Source organism: Branchiostoma lanceolatum, chromosome 18, assembly GCF_035083965.1.
Source record: "Branchiostoma lanceolatum isolate klBraLanc5 chromosome 18, klBraLanc5.hap2, whole genome shotgun sequence".
In the NCBI taxonomy this organism is placed as follows: Eukaryota; Metazoa; Chordata; class Leptocardii; order Amphioxiformes; family Branchiostomatidae; genus Branchiostoma; species Branchiostoma lanceolatum.
The window spans coordinates 2198826-2212843 of NC_089739.1; the positions used below are offsets into that span (position 1 = coordinate 2198826).

General features: G+C 43.4%; 2 protein-coding genes across 2 annotated transcripts; one reads left to right on the plus strand and one right to left on the minus strand.

The window, feature by feature from the left end:
* The first annotated feature begins 276 nt into the window (after nt 1–276).
* Nucleotides 277–2673, plus strand: LOC136424136 (uncharacterized). The gene has a single exon (XM_066412594.1). It carries the CDS (start codon nt 475–477, stop codon nt 2398–2400), a length of 1926 nt encoding a protein of 641 aa, XP_066268691.1. The 5' UTR covers nt 277–474; the 3' UTR covers nt 2401–2673.
* A 465-nt stretch (nt 2674–3138) lies between these two features.
* Nucleotides 3139–6569, minus strand: LOC136424134 (uncharacterized). Its single transcript, XM_066412593.1, has 3 exons — nt 3651–6569; nt 3437–3534; nt 3139–3310 (listed from the first exon to the last, which is right to left on the minus strand). The coding sequence occupies exon 1, from the start codon at nt 6537–6539 to the stop codon at nt 3759–3761; it is 2781 nt and encodes a 926-aa protein (XP_066268690.1). The 5' UTR covers nt 6540–6569; the 3' UTR covers nt 3139–3310; nt 3437–3534; nt 3651–3758.
* Between the last annotated feature and the right edge of the window lie 7449 nt (nt 6570–14018).

The following is a 14018-nucleotide window of genomic DNA, read 5'->3' on the forward strand; positions in this document are numbered from 1 at the left end:
TCGGCGGCGAGATGTTCTCCTCCTCGGTGAAATCCATCGATATATTTGCATGGCACAAGTAGATGATATTGTTGTGGACACTTGGACTCGATATCGGCCAGTAAAATTGTGAATTTCTGCTACTTTTCCACAGTTCCTACCGGGATGTTGAGCGTGCGCTACAGTTATAGAATGCTAATATGTTCACACCGCGTGCTTGTAGTTTCCCTAGTAATGTTAGCTTAAGTCTAGAAAAATCCAACAAAACATACACTTTTCGGGCTGGGATCCTTATAGGGCGTATTCAGTCACGTGACCCCTGTCCCCAGCAACCAATCGCGGGCCATAGCAACGCGTTCTGGCGGACATGTTGGTGTTCAGGCACAGTATTCTATTGCACGCTGTATGTTACATTCCGCAGAAAAATGAGCAACATTCCCTGAGCCGAGGCTGAGCGATCCACAATTCCCATTCAAAACTGTCTGCCTTGCCATCATGGTGCTGTGCATCGTTGTTGGATGTGGAAACAGGACGGGTGCAGCGCACAAACATCGGGAAAAGGTGGGGTTTTTTCGCGTTCCTCGTGTCATAACACACCAGGGGAGGGATGCCGAGGAGTTAACATCGGCTAGGCGAAGAGAATGGCTTTCTGCCATTAGTAGAGCAGACCTAACGGAGGAAAAGCTACAAAATGAACGTGTGTGTGGTAAACACTTCGTTTCTGGACAACCGAGCAAAGAATGGGAACGGTTTAATGTCGACTGGGCGCCTACTGTAAACCTCGGCCATAGCAAGAAAGGAGATGCGGTGACAGGCGCCGGAAGAGCCGAGCGAGCCGAACGAACAACACGGCGCCGGAAACTACGGGAAGACCATCTCCAGGCTGAGGTCACAAAGAAAGTGAAAAGGTCAGGCAAGTCAACAACTAACAACTGTCCCGACGAACCCATGCACGTACCTGCTTCCAATGAACAAGACCTCACAGCTGAAAACTGTCCTGACCAGCCTGTGAACGTACCTGCTCCCAATGCTACCCCTGAGGACCCTGAAAACTGTCCTGACCAGCCTGTGAACGTACCTGCTCCCAATGCTACCCCTGAGGACCCTGAAAACTGTCCTGACCAGCCTGTGAACGTACCTGCTCCCAATGCTACCCCTGAGGACCCTGAAAACTGTCCTGACCAGCCTGTGAACGTACCTGCTCCCAATGCTACCCCTGAGGACCATGAAAACTGTCCTGACCAGCCTGTGAACGTACCTGCTCCCAATGCTACCCCTGAGGACCCTGAAAACTGTCCTGACCAGCCTGTGAACGTACCTGCTCCCAATGCTACCCCTGAGGACCATGAAAACTGTCCTGACCAGCCTGTGAACGTACCTGCTCCCAATGAGGTCCCTGCTTTTGAGATAGATACAGAGACTCCCTCCAGTTCCACAAACATTTCTGACAAAGGTACACAGACATCTGAGTTCGCCTACCTGTTTAAGGAAACTAAAGTGCAGTCCTTCACTGAGGAGTACTTTTCAAACTGCAATGACAGTGATGACAGGGTGAGATTTTACACAGGTTTACCAAGTTTTGATACTTTGAAGACAATATTCAATTTTGTTGAGCCTCATGTGTCAAGGAGGACCAAAACCTTGACACCTTTTCAAGAGTTTGTGATGGTTTTGATGAAACTCAGGCTCAATGTGCCTCAGCAAGATCTGGCTTATCGATTTGATGTCAGCCAGCCTACCGTCTCAAGGATTTTCTCTTCATGGATGACTCTGATGGACACACGACTGTCACCTCTTATCAAGTGGCCTGAACGGGAAGTAATCATCCGTACCATGCCGGCTTGTTTCGAGAACACATTTGGAGATAAGGTCACTATCATCATTGATTGCTTCGAAGTTTTCATTGAGAGGCCTTCAAATCTTCTGGCACGAGGACAGACCTTCAGTAATTACAAACATCACAACACAATGAAAGTACTGGTAGCCATCACACCTCAAGGATCCATCTGTTTTGTGTCCAAGGCATGGGGGGGGGGGCGTACATCTGACAAGCACCTTACTACAAACTGTGGTCTGTTAGACAAACTTAAACCTGGTGACTTAGTCATGGCTGATCGTGGCTTCACTATCGAAGAGACCCTTGCCATACATCAAGTGAAGCTGGCCATCCCTACTTTCACCCGCGGCGCCAGACAGCTTGACCCAATGGATATTGAGCAAACCAGAGGAATTGCCAATGTGAGGATCCATGTAGAACGTGTAATAGGACAATTGAAACAAAAGTACAAGATGCTACAAGGAACTATCGAGATTGACTATGTAATCCCTACTGCTGGTTCCAATGTACGAATGGTGGACAGAATTGTAAGAGTATGTGCTGCCTTGACAAACTTGTGCCCATCAGTTGTACCTTTCACTTAGAGTAGAGATGACTGGATCCTCACATTGGCAATTCCTCTTGTTTGCTCACTAACAATAAGGACACATGTAGATTTAGGCTGTATGAATCTATGATATCAATCTTACTAAGTAATAAGTAAACTGTCTGTTTGACTCCATATCTTTATTGTTCAACATAAATGTTACCTTCTTTTGATAAGAAATTTCTTCAGTTGTTGAATGTTCGATAGTGGAGAAATGCTAAAGTAGTACTAGTGCGTTACTTAAGATGCAAATGCCTCAGCAATCACATAAGGGCAGATAGATCTAGGCTTCATGAATCTATGAAGATAGCAATCTTAGAAAGTAATAGATCAACGGCCCATTTCTTAATTCATGCCTTTCTTGCTGCATGCATAAATGTTACATTCTTTGCACAAGACTTAAGTAGTTGAAACTGTTTGATACTGGAGAAAATGCTGGAGCATTTCCTTGTTCATATCTAACGTTAGATCTGTAAATACCTGATGCTTTTTGTGTCATTATCAGTAACATTACTAGTAGTAATGCCTTTCTTTATTTGTCTTTGTGCTTTAAGATGCTATGTCACTTTACAGGATAGCGCTAAAATGTATTTGTAAAAAGTTTTGTACAGTTGTACAGATATTGCCTCAAATTGTGATTATCATAGTGTTACAACACGCTTCTTGAGCTACAGACAATTGCAAGAAAAACTAATTATTCAATAACGTTGAATGACAATACAAGTATCGAGTGGAGTAGTAAACAATGCTTCAGGAATTTATTTACATCTTTATCCAAACAACTTAGGACTTTATTGCCCCAGTCAGTAATGGAGTAGGAAAGAGAGGGCACATATTGAACCTTCCTTCGTGTGGAGATTTGGTAGCAGTCTTCTAGAACAAATCAACTTCTTGTCTGGAACTTTGCACTGTAAACAGGAGGAAGAACAATAAATAGTCAATTTCTATGTGAAGAACAGATACCGACAACAACATTATCACCAGGTTAACTAGAAATGACAGATGAGAGTAATAAAAAGTAAGAACGTTCTCACCTGTAACTGTGTCATACATGTACATCCCATAGTGCCTTCTCACAGCTCAGCCAGTGGTGGGGAGGGGGGCATACTCAGGAGCGATGCTCTTCTAGAACCTGTAAACAGGAGGAAGAACAATAAAGGTTTTATTTCTACATGAACAACAGATACCGAGAAAGAAAATCTCCATGTCAACTAGAAATGACAGATAAAAAGTAGGAAATATTCTCACCTGTAACTGTAGTGCATGACCAACAGTGCCTTCTCATCACAGCTTAGCCAGTGTGTGGGGATGGGGAGGGGGGCATCCTCAGGACTGATGTGACTGAATTTTGAGCAGTCAATATGTTGGGAACAGTTCCAGCTTCTCATTCTTGAAGCAAGAAGCCAAATGAGCCCTCAGTTGTGGCTGGTTAAAGTCTACGGACTGAGGGAGAATTCCATATGCCAGGCAGGTGGCAAATGCGATTGCAAATACTCCACAATCTACTGAATTTGGTTGTTGCTGAACAGCAACAACCCGAAGACCTTCATAATTGTCCTCACCAACTAAACATTTGACTTGCTCTTCAATCTCAGCTTGAATGATGTTGTGAAAGAGACTGTCATATAAGTCTACAACTCCATCATTACTCTTGACAGTACTGCAACACACCCAGTGACTTCTTCCAGTGTGCAGAATTTGGATGAAGGGATTCTTGACTCTTGCAAAAGTGCGCCAAGGTCCGAGAGTTGTTCTCTGTAACCCGTCCATAGATGGATTGACTCTCTTGAGAAGGACATGGGCATTGTGTATAATATCACAGTCTAGCCACCCTGATGGATCTGTTATCAGGGCGTAGTGATCATCTGTCAGGTTACATAGTGGTGCAAACCTTTCAATATTGTTGTTATGATTTACACTTGTGATGGTCAGTCCTTCTCTCTCTAAGTCTAACACATGGTTAACTGATGAGGCAGTGTCAGGCTCCTGCTGAAATGATTTGCTTACACGTTGCTTCTTCCTGCACTGTAAACATAACCATGTAGTGGAAGCATTATTTGGCATTTTTTTGTAGTTGATGCAGTGTAGATGGAAGAATTTCCCATTCCCACAACTGTCATTATGGCATTCTAGGAGTTTGTCTGTTACCATTGGTGTTTTCTTGCAAACACATATTGACTGGAGTTTCAGGGCTTTCTGAGGAGCAGCACTCGTCTTCTTGGATTTTGTGTTGACAGATTTCAGTTTTGATGACTTGTGAGAGATGTGACAGAGTGGGCAAAGCCATTTAGCTGGCACTCCAGTGATCTTCAAACAAGACAGATGAAATGTTGTGATGGGACATGTTTGACTGGTGCATTTAACAACTTGTGAGTCTGATGCGCTCCTACAGAAACATATGCCAGTACCAGTAGCAGGCTGCAGATCAATGTCTCTTTTCTGTGTAAACCATCTACCGAGGATTTCTGGCAAAATACAAAACCTCCAGAACTGTGCTAGCTTTGGTACAACAGTGTTCCAGTGCTCCAAGTCTGGCTTTATCCTTTCTACAGCTATCCTGGCCTGTCTGCTGTCACTTACTGAGCATACAACAAAGTCACAGTAACTTTTGCCTGTTGCAAACAGCTGTTGCTGTACCTGGTAATAATACTTGTGGTCCTTCTTCAGTAGAAAAGTCTGGTCCATGCATGAGCTTCGCTTCTTTACATATTCATCGAAGTCCATTTCTTTTAAGCAGTAGGGACACTTCACTTCTCCACAACCCTGGCCACAACAGTCGCAACTGCAGACAAAGTCAGGGGTTGCATGTAAAAATTGGTGTTCTGGATGAACCGACATTCCACACTGATGCACTCTGAAGTTGGTGTGTTGGGTCTGCATGAATTTTTCATACTCAGCCACTGCTTTTTGTTCATGTTTGCACCCGTGTTCTGTGGCTTCTGTTGTGAACGTGAAACTCTTAGGATAGCAAATTGTTCTGATAAGGGACTGTGATGGCTGGGCTGGGTTGGTAGCACAGGCTTGTTTGGACATTGATGCCCCAATCCTCCCTGCCCTGTGTTTGAAGAATGATCCTCCCCTTGCCTGGTCTCTGGTGTCCTCCTCGATTAATTTCCTGTCATCATCAGATAGTTGTAGGTGAACATTTGAGCAGGCCTCCATGAGTTGGTCGTAACTCATTTTCAGATATTTACCGTCAGAAAGGTCTGAAATTGTGCTAACATATTTGCTCTTGGGAATAAACGATTCACAGTGTTGTTCGTCCGTGCTCAACACCACCGGCTTGAACTTCACCTTGTCAAGGTTCTCAAACAATTCATTCATCTCACCTTCACTTGGTGTATGCTTCTTCTCTTCTTCTGTGAGCACGTCGTGAGATGGTGGTGGTTCAGCGCACGTTCCCGCTAGCATCGTCATATTATTCTTAAGCTTCTTCGGCGAGCTAAAATCAATGTTTTCCATTGGCAAGGCCGAGGCTGTGCGTGATAACGCTGGAGGGAGCCATGCATTTGCTAAGTCAGTCGAGGCGACGTCAGCACTTACTCGGTGGTACATTTCTAGGTAAAATAACACGCTGGCTACATGTGAACAACACTCACCCAATCCTGCCAGGCAGTCACGACAGTGAGCGCTCAAAATCGTCCCGCCGGGACTTGTGATAACCCACACAAGGACGCAGGGGTCATTCCACTTCTGGGAATGCTTCACTTTGCCAACCACGACATGTTTCCCATCCATACGTTTTCCCTTGACGCTTTCCACAAAGCCAGATACCACATAATTGTAAGCCTCAAGACTTTTGTAGGCCTTGAAACGCTCCTGGGAGTAGAAACTTGTCTCCAGTACTAAGTATGAGACAAGGTCAAGCGACATCATTGGTGGCAAGCGATCCGCGTCTAGCTGCTCATCTTGAATCAAAAAAGGGTCGATTCCAACAGCGGAAATCTTCTCCTGGTAGCGCTGACGGACATGAGGTGCAAGGCTTCTTGCATAGTCAGATAACGGACATACAATCTCACTTTCCTCCATTTCGGAGAACTTCTTCTGTCTACAACTTTGTTGTCGAGCGCGCGCTGCAGGCCTGCGGGTGAACACCAAGATGTCCGCCGCTATGGGCACGCGTAGTGATGACGTCATGCCTACGTCACGTGAATACGCCCTATAGCTACGTTAAGGTATGAATATAACTCTTGAGCCTTTTGGCTGTCGTGACAATGCCAACATCATCTTGAAATTACGTTAGTTTGAGGGAGGGGCGTGTTTTCTGTGCAGCGTTACATCGACTTCGCTCAGCAATATCTTATATTCCCGCCAAATGAAATCCTGCAAAACGTTAAAATATAGGCTTGAGTTCAATGTCCTTTTGGGTACAAATTTGGCAGCATTCCGGCGGCTTTTTGACGATCTTTTAGGATGCCAAGAATTTAGTCTTGAGGACTCCAAGTACGTGAGTGAAGGTGTGTTTTCCACTGTATCTGACGTTTCTTTAAATCATTTTGCGCGGCAATATTTCAGATATCTGTTGCCCGGATGGAACCCGAAAAACGTTAAATAGTATTGACTTGAGGACTGAAGGACCTCATGCCGATATTTTTCCTTTTTTTGTGGGGTTTCATCCTGTGGAAATCTAAAATATTTACGCGAAAAGTGATGTAATGAAACACGCCCCCTGCTTTCACTCACGAACTTCATCAAGCTAATCTTGGCACTAAAATATTGTCAAAGTCAAAGGAGCCACCGAAGTTCCGTCAAATTTCTATACTCGCAAAGCCCTCAAGCCCATATTTTCACGTTTCTGTAATATCATCCGACGGAAATTAAGATATTACGGCGCAAAGTGAAAACACTCCAGCTTCACTCACGTACTTTAGGTTTTGATATTTCAGAAAACTCGTCAAAAGAAGCCGCCAAAATTCTGTAAAATTCCTAATCAAACTGACCTTAAGCTCAAGCCTACATTTTCACGTCTTTTTTTGTTGGATTGCATTCAGCGGAAATGTCAAATATCGCCATGCGGGAGATGTAACAAGAAAGAAAGGAAAAGCTAGACAGAAAAGAAAGAAAGGCTAGACAGAACACACGACCCCCTCTCAACGCGCGTTTTCCCGGGCGAAGTTGGCATCGTCCAAAATTACGGTCACAACCGGTAAAATTCTGTATATTTCTATCTAAGTAGCTATAAGGATCCCAGCCCGAAAAGTGTATGTTTTGTGGGATTTTTCTAGACTTAAGCTAACATTACTAGGGAAACTACAAGCACGCGGTGTAAACATATTAGCATTCTATCACTGTAGCGCGCGCTCAACATCCCGGCAGGAACTGTGGAAAAGTGGCAGAAATTCACAATTTTACTGGCCGATATCGAGTCCAAGTGTCCACAACAATATCATCTACTTGTGCCATGCAAATATATCGATGGATTTCACCGAGGAGGAGAACATCTCGCCGCCGAAGATGACTCAACGCTGCTTTCTATTGAGGACGCCGTTACCGCTGGCTCGGACTTACCGGGTGTGTACTTTTCCCGCGCTTTCCCGCGCTCGAACCACGCGCGCTCGCGCTAGATTCAAAATGGCCGCGGTATTTGGAAAGGGGTCTATTGTGGAGATTGAATTGTATTCAAAAATTGTAATTCCTGAATGTCTACCATTTTGAAATGTATAAAAGATAGAAAATCATGAAGACGATGATCTCACCTCAAGACGCTCCTCTCCCCCATCAGACTCTTCCCTTGGTCTCCCCTTACAGTTCGTCCGTCTGATACAGCAGCTGATCGCTATGATGCCCCCCGTTAGGACAATGGCACCGCCCCCACCTATTAATCCGTATGCCCATGTCGGTAAAGTCGGCCCTCCGTCCGATGGCTCAACGAACGCGCGACAGCTGCCATAATGATCGCATCCATAGGCCGGATCGCATTCTTCTGGGCAGCATTTCTCATCCCCGTCGCCATAGCAACCGTTTGTGCAGTTGCCATGGCAACAGTCGCTAGAGGAGTTGCCGTAACAACCTTTATCTTTACATTGGACGTGGCAGCACAACTTGGAACTGCTCGAAGGTGCTTCCAAGCCGCCTGGGCATTCGTCGACGCATTCGACTTTGATCGTGTAGTTTTTCGGTTCTGCTGGTGTCGTTTCGGTTGACATTGAATTTGTGGTCATCGTCGTCGTGGCGTTTGGATGCGTTGATGATGACGTTATTTTATCAGTGACGTCAGTCGCCCGTGACGTGATTCTCCAAGAAGTTGTCATAATAGTGGTTCTGGCCGTCGTTGTCGCAACGGTTGTCTGCACTGTCGTGTTTGGTCCGGTAGGTGTCGTTGTTTCACCGTCATAAACAACGTGTTGCACAATAAAGCTAGTTGCATTGCATCTTGTACAGTCCATATTTCCAGGGCCAGAGCAACCATCGCAACTGTCATGGCATGATTGGCAAACTCCTCGAACGTTTGGATTTTCCTCACAGTATTCTTTTTGTGTACAGTTCATATAACTGTTGCAAACTGTAACAGTTGATTCAGGTAATGTGACAATTGTGGTCATTTTTTCGGTAATATACATAGTCTGTGTCTGTGTCTGTATCGGTGTGGGGGTTGGTGTTCGATCTGTTGTAGAACTGTGAACACACTGGACCTGAAGAAGACAGCAGAAAAACATCCATATGAAACAATAATGTAACAAATGTTTTGTTATTGTTTTACGTCCTCATATAATAACTAAAATGTGGTCCCTACAATAGTTAAAATAACTACTCTCTGATAATTCTAACCGTACTTTCTCATGAAGCACGTATTGTTGGTTTTGTCAGGTCTGGATTTTTTGCATATTTTATCTCCTCAGGAAAGGAAAGAAAAGCAAACAAATAATTTTTTTTCTAAAAATCACAAAAAAGTTCTCTCCCATGACAGAAAGAATAGAAGGAAAAAGGAGGAAAGAAATTAATGACCAACCAAGAAAGGAGCTAACGAAGAAATAAAGAAAGGTTGAAAAAGAAAGTACTTGTTAGAATTGACAATCCCTGTTTACCCAAAATAGACTAACATACTAGAAACATCTAAGTCTTTGTACGCCCCCCAGCATAACATGAGTCAGCAAAGTGAACCTTGTCCGCTAGCTTAGCCTGTCGGCCATTTGAAGCCACAACACTGTATATATACCTAAACCATCATCAGAAAAGGGCCCATAATGAGCCAAAATTGATCATCCATGAACGATGGACCGGCGAGACTAGGACTTGAGTCAGTCCAAGGAGAGGTTCCTCCGTAGGAGTGATAACACCCTGGATCATGGAATGATGATGTAACACCGTGGGACGAGTGACAATTTTCCTCCCCGTTATTTCCTTCTTGGCCGCAAATGAGCCTCCACAGATAAGAAGCCGTGTTTATACACGGAAGTAACTAAAACGGATGACTCGGTTTTTTCCTGAGGACTTAAACTTTTCCCTGTCACGACATAGCCTTTCCCCGAGGACTAAAACATATCCGTGTTATCAAAAATTCCTTCCACTTTCCTACAATTTGCAAAGAGTTGTAAAAAAGATACATTATCTACACGGAAGTATGCCGAAACGGAGGACTCAGTTTTTCGCGAAGATTGATTCCAACTTTTCCTTGTCACGACATAATCATTCCCCGAGGACTACTTTTTTTTCCTTCATCAAGAAACCCTTCCACTTTTGCTACAAATTGCAAATTTTGAAAAATGTATAAACTCTCTCTACACGGAAGTAGCATAAAACGGAGGACTTAGTCTTTCGCGAGGACACCATCTTTCCCATGTCACAACATAACCATTCCCCGTGGCCTTCATTTTTATTATCATCAAGAAATGCTACAATTTGCAAAGTTGTGAAAAATACAAACTCTCTACACGGAAGTAGCATTAAACGGGTGACCTATAGTTTTTCTCGAGGACATAAACATTTCCCAGTCACAAGCTAAGTTAAGGTAGTCTTTCTCATAGGCTAGGACTAAAATATTTCTCCACTTTTGCTTCAATTTGCAAAGCTAGCTGCGAAAAACATGAAGTAAAGCTGTCATCTAATGATGTGGTAAAGTTTTGTGATAGTGCAATACGTTCAGCCACGTGTACTTGTATTGTAACGTTGCACAGAATTAATTTTAAGTAACATAACGTTGAGCCATGGAATACAGTATGAGATCGGGAAAAAGTTCACACATAATTATCAGTCCCAGGCCTTTGTAGTACAGCCAGTAGGTACCCATCTGAGTAACGGAGGCTGCTGTAGTGCTCTTTAACGTGCTTGAGGCACCCCTATATACCTAACATCCCTTCTGAAAGAGGAAGGCAGCTCCAACCATGCAGGCTGCCCTTCCCCGGAATTGAACCGATCGAGGCTAGGCTCTCCCGGTTACCAACTTATTGAAACAAGGGACGAGTGAGGCTGTTTTCAGTTGAGCTACATGGGCTTCCTTGTTATGATACACAACCAAAAACAAACGCCTTTACAAATGCTACCGAAAAACATATCCACTTTCTTGGCAAGGGTAATAATCACCATTGCTCTTAGAATCCTATACCAATAACAGTGTGTTTGTTTCACCTCTGGTCACGGAAATGTTTAGAAACGTTTTCGTCTGGGGGATACGGCTACATGGATCCTTTCTTCTATATATCCTTCCATCACTTACTTCCCTTTCTCTCCCTTTCAAATCCCCCCTTTTCTATCAAGTTTCTAAAGTTGGGAAATGTGAAAAAATGTTTTTAGTCTGGGCGAAACGGTTAGATGGATCCTTTCTTTTATCCGTCACTTTTATTTTTCTTACTTCCCCTTTCTGTCCATTTCAAACCGCCCCTTTTCTATCAAGTTTCTTAAGTTACCGAATACCGTGAAAAACAACAACCAACCGCACACAAACAAAGTGGTTTCTTAGAAGAGACTTCCCTAAAATGTAACTCGAGGCACTACGGTGTAAAACAATCACTTATTATTGACGGCCAAAACACCTGTTCCGTTTGCTTGGTGAACTGATTCTTAACTTGTACACATGTTGTTGAGAGTCTATCAAAATGATTTAGCCAGGAGGTCTCCCCTTTAAATTTACATCGACACGTGCCAGAATTTCAGAGCAGTCTAAGGACCCTGTGCGTTCATTCAAGAGGGAATGAGTTCCGCATTAACATTTTTTGGGGGTTTAAGTAAAGTTTGCAGGGAGAAAGTTGTTTTCTACTTTGACCCACCGTTGTGCAGCCTAGTGATCAAACCTAAGAAATTCGGTTGCAAACTTAATCTAACCCAAAAACATCTTAATACGTATACGCACAAGTGTGACAGGGGCTTAAGTTGCTTACTGATGGCACCTGCAATGTTTTGGGGAATGCACCAAAGTGTGGTATCGAATGGCCGAGTGAGTATATATATGCCAGCGGACACGAGATTGATAATCAGAGTGACGGGTTCGATCCGCATGGCATTCGCGACTAGACGTTTAGTCATTGCGAAGGGCATATTACACGACATTCCTCACGCCACTCAGGTGTAGAAACGAGACAGTGGGGAGTGGGGAGGTAAAAGGCGGTGGAAGGCGAGAGGGATGGGCTCAACCTTCCAGCACCGTGTCCAATCACTAGTACGGTTGATTTACAACCTACGGTCTCAAAAGGTTATGAGATTGCCCTTGCCTTTCACCACTATGTGTTCCCCTGAAGTTTCACATCGGAATATGCCACACATAATATAACGGTATACATTCGTGATTAAACGCACACCACTACCAGTGGACTAGCCCCCTGCTGTAGTGATTGCACAAAGTTGTGTGGCCCAAGGGCTACTGAAACGGAGTGGGCGCCGCCCTATGCACCATCGGTGCGGGAAGGAACTTTGACTTGATACATTAGTGAGCCATCCTCATCGCTTACCTCTAAACAGCGCCTATCTTCTTTGTTTTTAAATAAATTCTACAACAATGATAATCATCTATCAACGGCGGGGTCCCCGTGAAGATTAACGTCATGTGCCACTCAGCATGCTGTAAATCACTTTACTACAGCGGCAGGAAAATATAGCGGTTGAAGGAAAATGGAGTAGGTCACGGCACTTAATTTTAACGGTGGGAACAAACATTACTGTCTCAAGTATTAGTGATCAAATATTTGCGATGATGGAATTTTAGCTGTTGACTAGTGACCATTAAATTAGCTAAAATTAAGTTACAGTTAACAAATCAAGAATTACAGTAGACTGGTATGTATACGTTAGCGACTAACCCTTCTCCGTCTACCTCAACCTTACCTATCTTTCTGAGAGTCTAGTACAATATCATCAACAGTAAGCCCCACCCCCCTCGCATTGGAGTTTGACATCAAAATGTGCCACGCAGATTTGAGCGTTATACATTCGCGACTAAAGCTACACCTGAAACGTGCTTTTAGATAAACCAACAAAGAACAAAGTACAATTTAACCCGGGCAATCAACAGCTGATAGTGCGACCTTAGCTGCTGACCCCCTACTTCGAAATTATCGTGATTTATGCACCCTGTACCAGTATAAACCAACTCTAGAGTAAGTCAGATTGCATGGTTTTAGTAATGGTAACAGAAGCAGAAAAAAAAAACTTTCATTAAAGGAAACCCAAGCAATATTTGGGCTCGAAAATCGGATTTTGAAAGTCACTTTATTTAGTCATTTCTATACATGATTAGTTCAAACAACACTATCGCAATGTATAGCAGCGTCCACCATGCAAAAATACGACGTCATATACGTTCCATATTTTGGGCACTAATATTGCTTTGGTTGCCTTTAAAATCTCTACTTCACACTAATGTTTTTATCATCGGTCTCTATGTTCAGCGTTTCAATATTTGCACATTCCACAACGCAAAGGTCAAAAACCAAATCTGTTTTTACATACGTTAACGGACGAATTTGAACTTTGAAACACTCGACTGGCAGTAAGATATAGCAAATCACGCATTAACTGTTGCTGACACGGTGCCATCGTGGCAAGAGGAAATTTTACGAGAAAATTTCACAACTTCTTTCTAACCACTTCCGTCGCCCTGGCAATATCACGTACTAGCATGTATACCTCGTAGAGAGGAACTCGAATTAATCACAACAAATCCTCTATCATAAAAGAGAGCTTAAATAATGTTCACAACATGATTATACAGTACACAAAGGAGTTATATAGCAGTTGAATTGCTTGGCGAAGTTGTGTAAATGCATTTTAACAAACACTCAAAGACACGGAAACCCCCTACCATTCATCCAGCCTAAAAACGGAACATGTCATCAAGAACTCTAATCTGTTCTCAAAATCTTGACAATTGCAGTTAACAATAAACAAGCTTAACTCTTGTAATGTTTATGGCGTTTACTGTTGGGCTGACTAGACCACAAGTATTTATCTAAAGCTAGTAGATATTTTAGTATTAAGGGAGAATGCTTGCGAACAACACGCGAGCACAAACACGGAAGTAAAAAACTTCAAAATTCGCCTACCGTCAAAACCGCAAGAAAAGCCAAGAAAACGGTCCGCAAATCCTTCGTCTTGGCACCAACCACCATCTTGAAGCCTTGGATCTTACAATTTTTCTTTCTATATAGCTAGTTTAGCTATAAGTTTACTGGTATGTCGTAAAAAGTA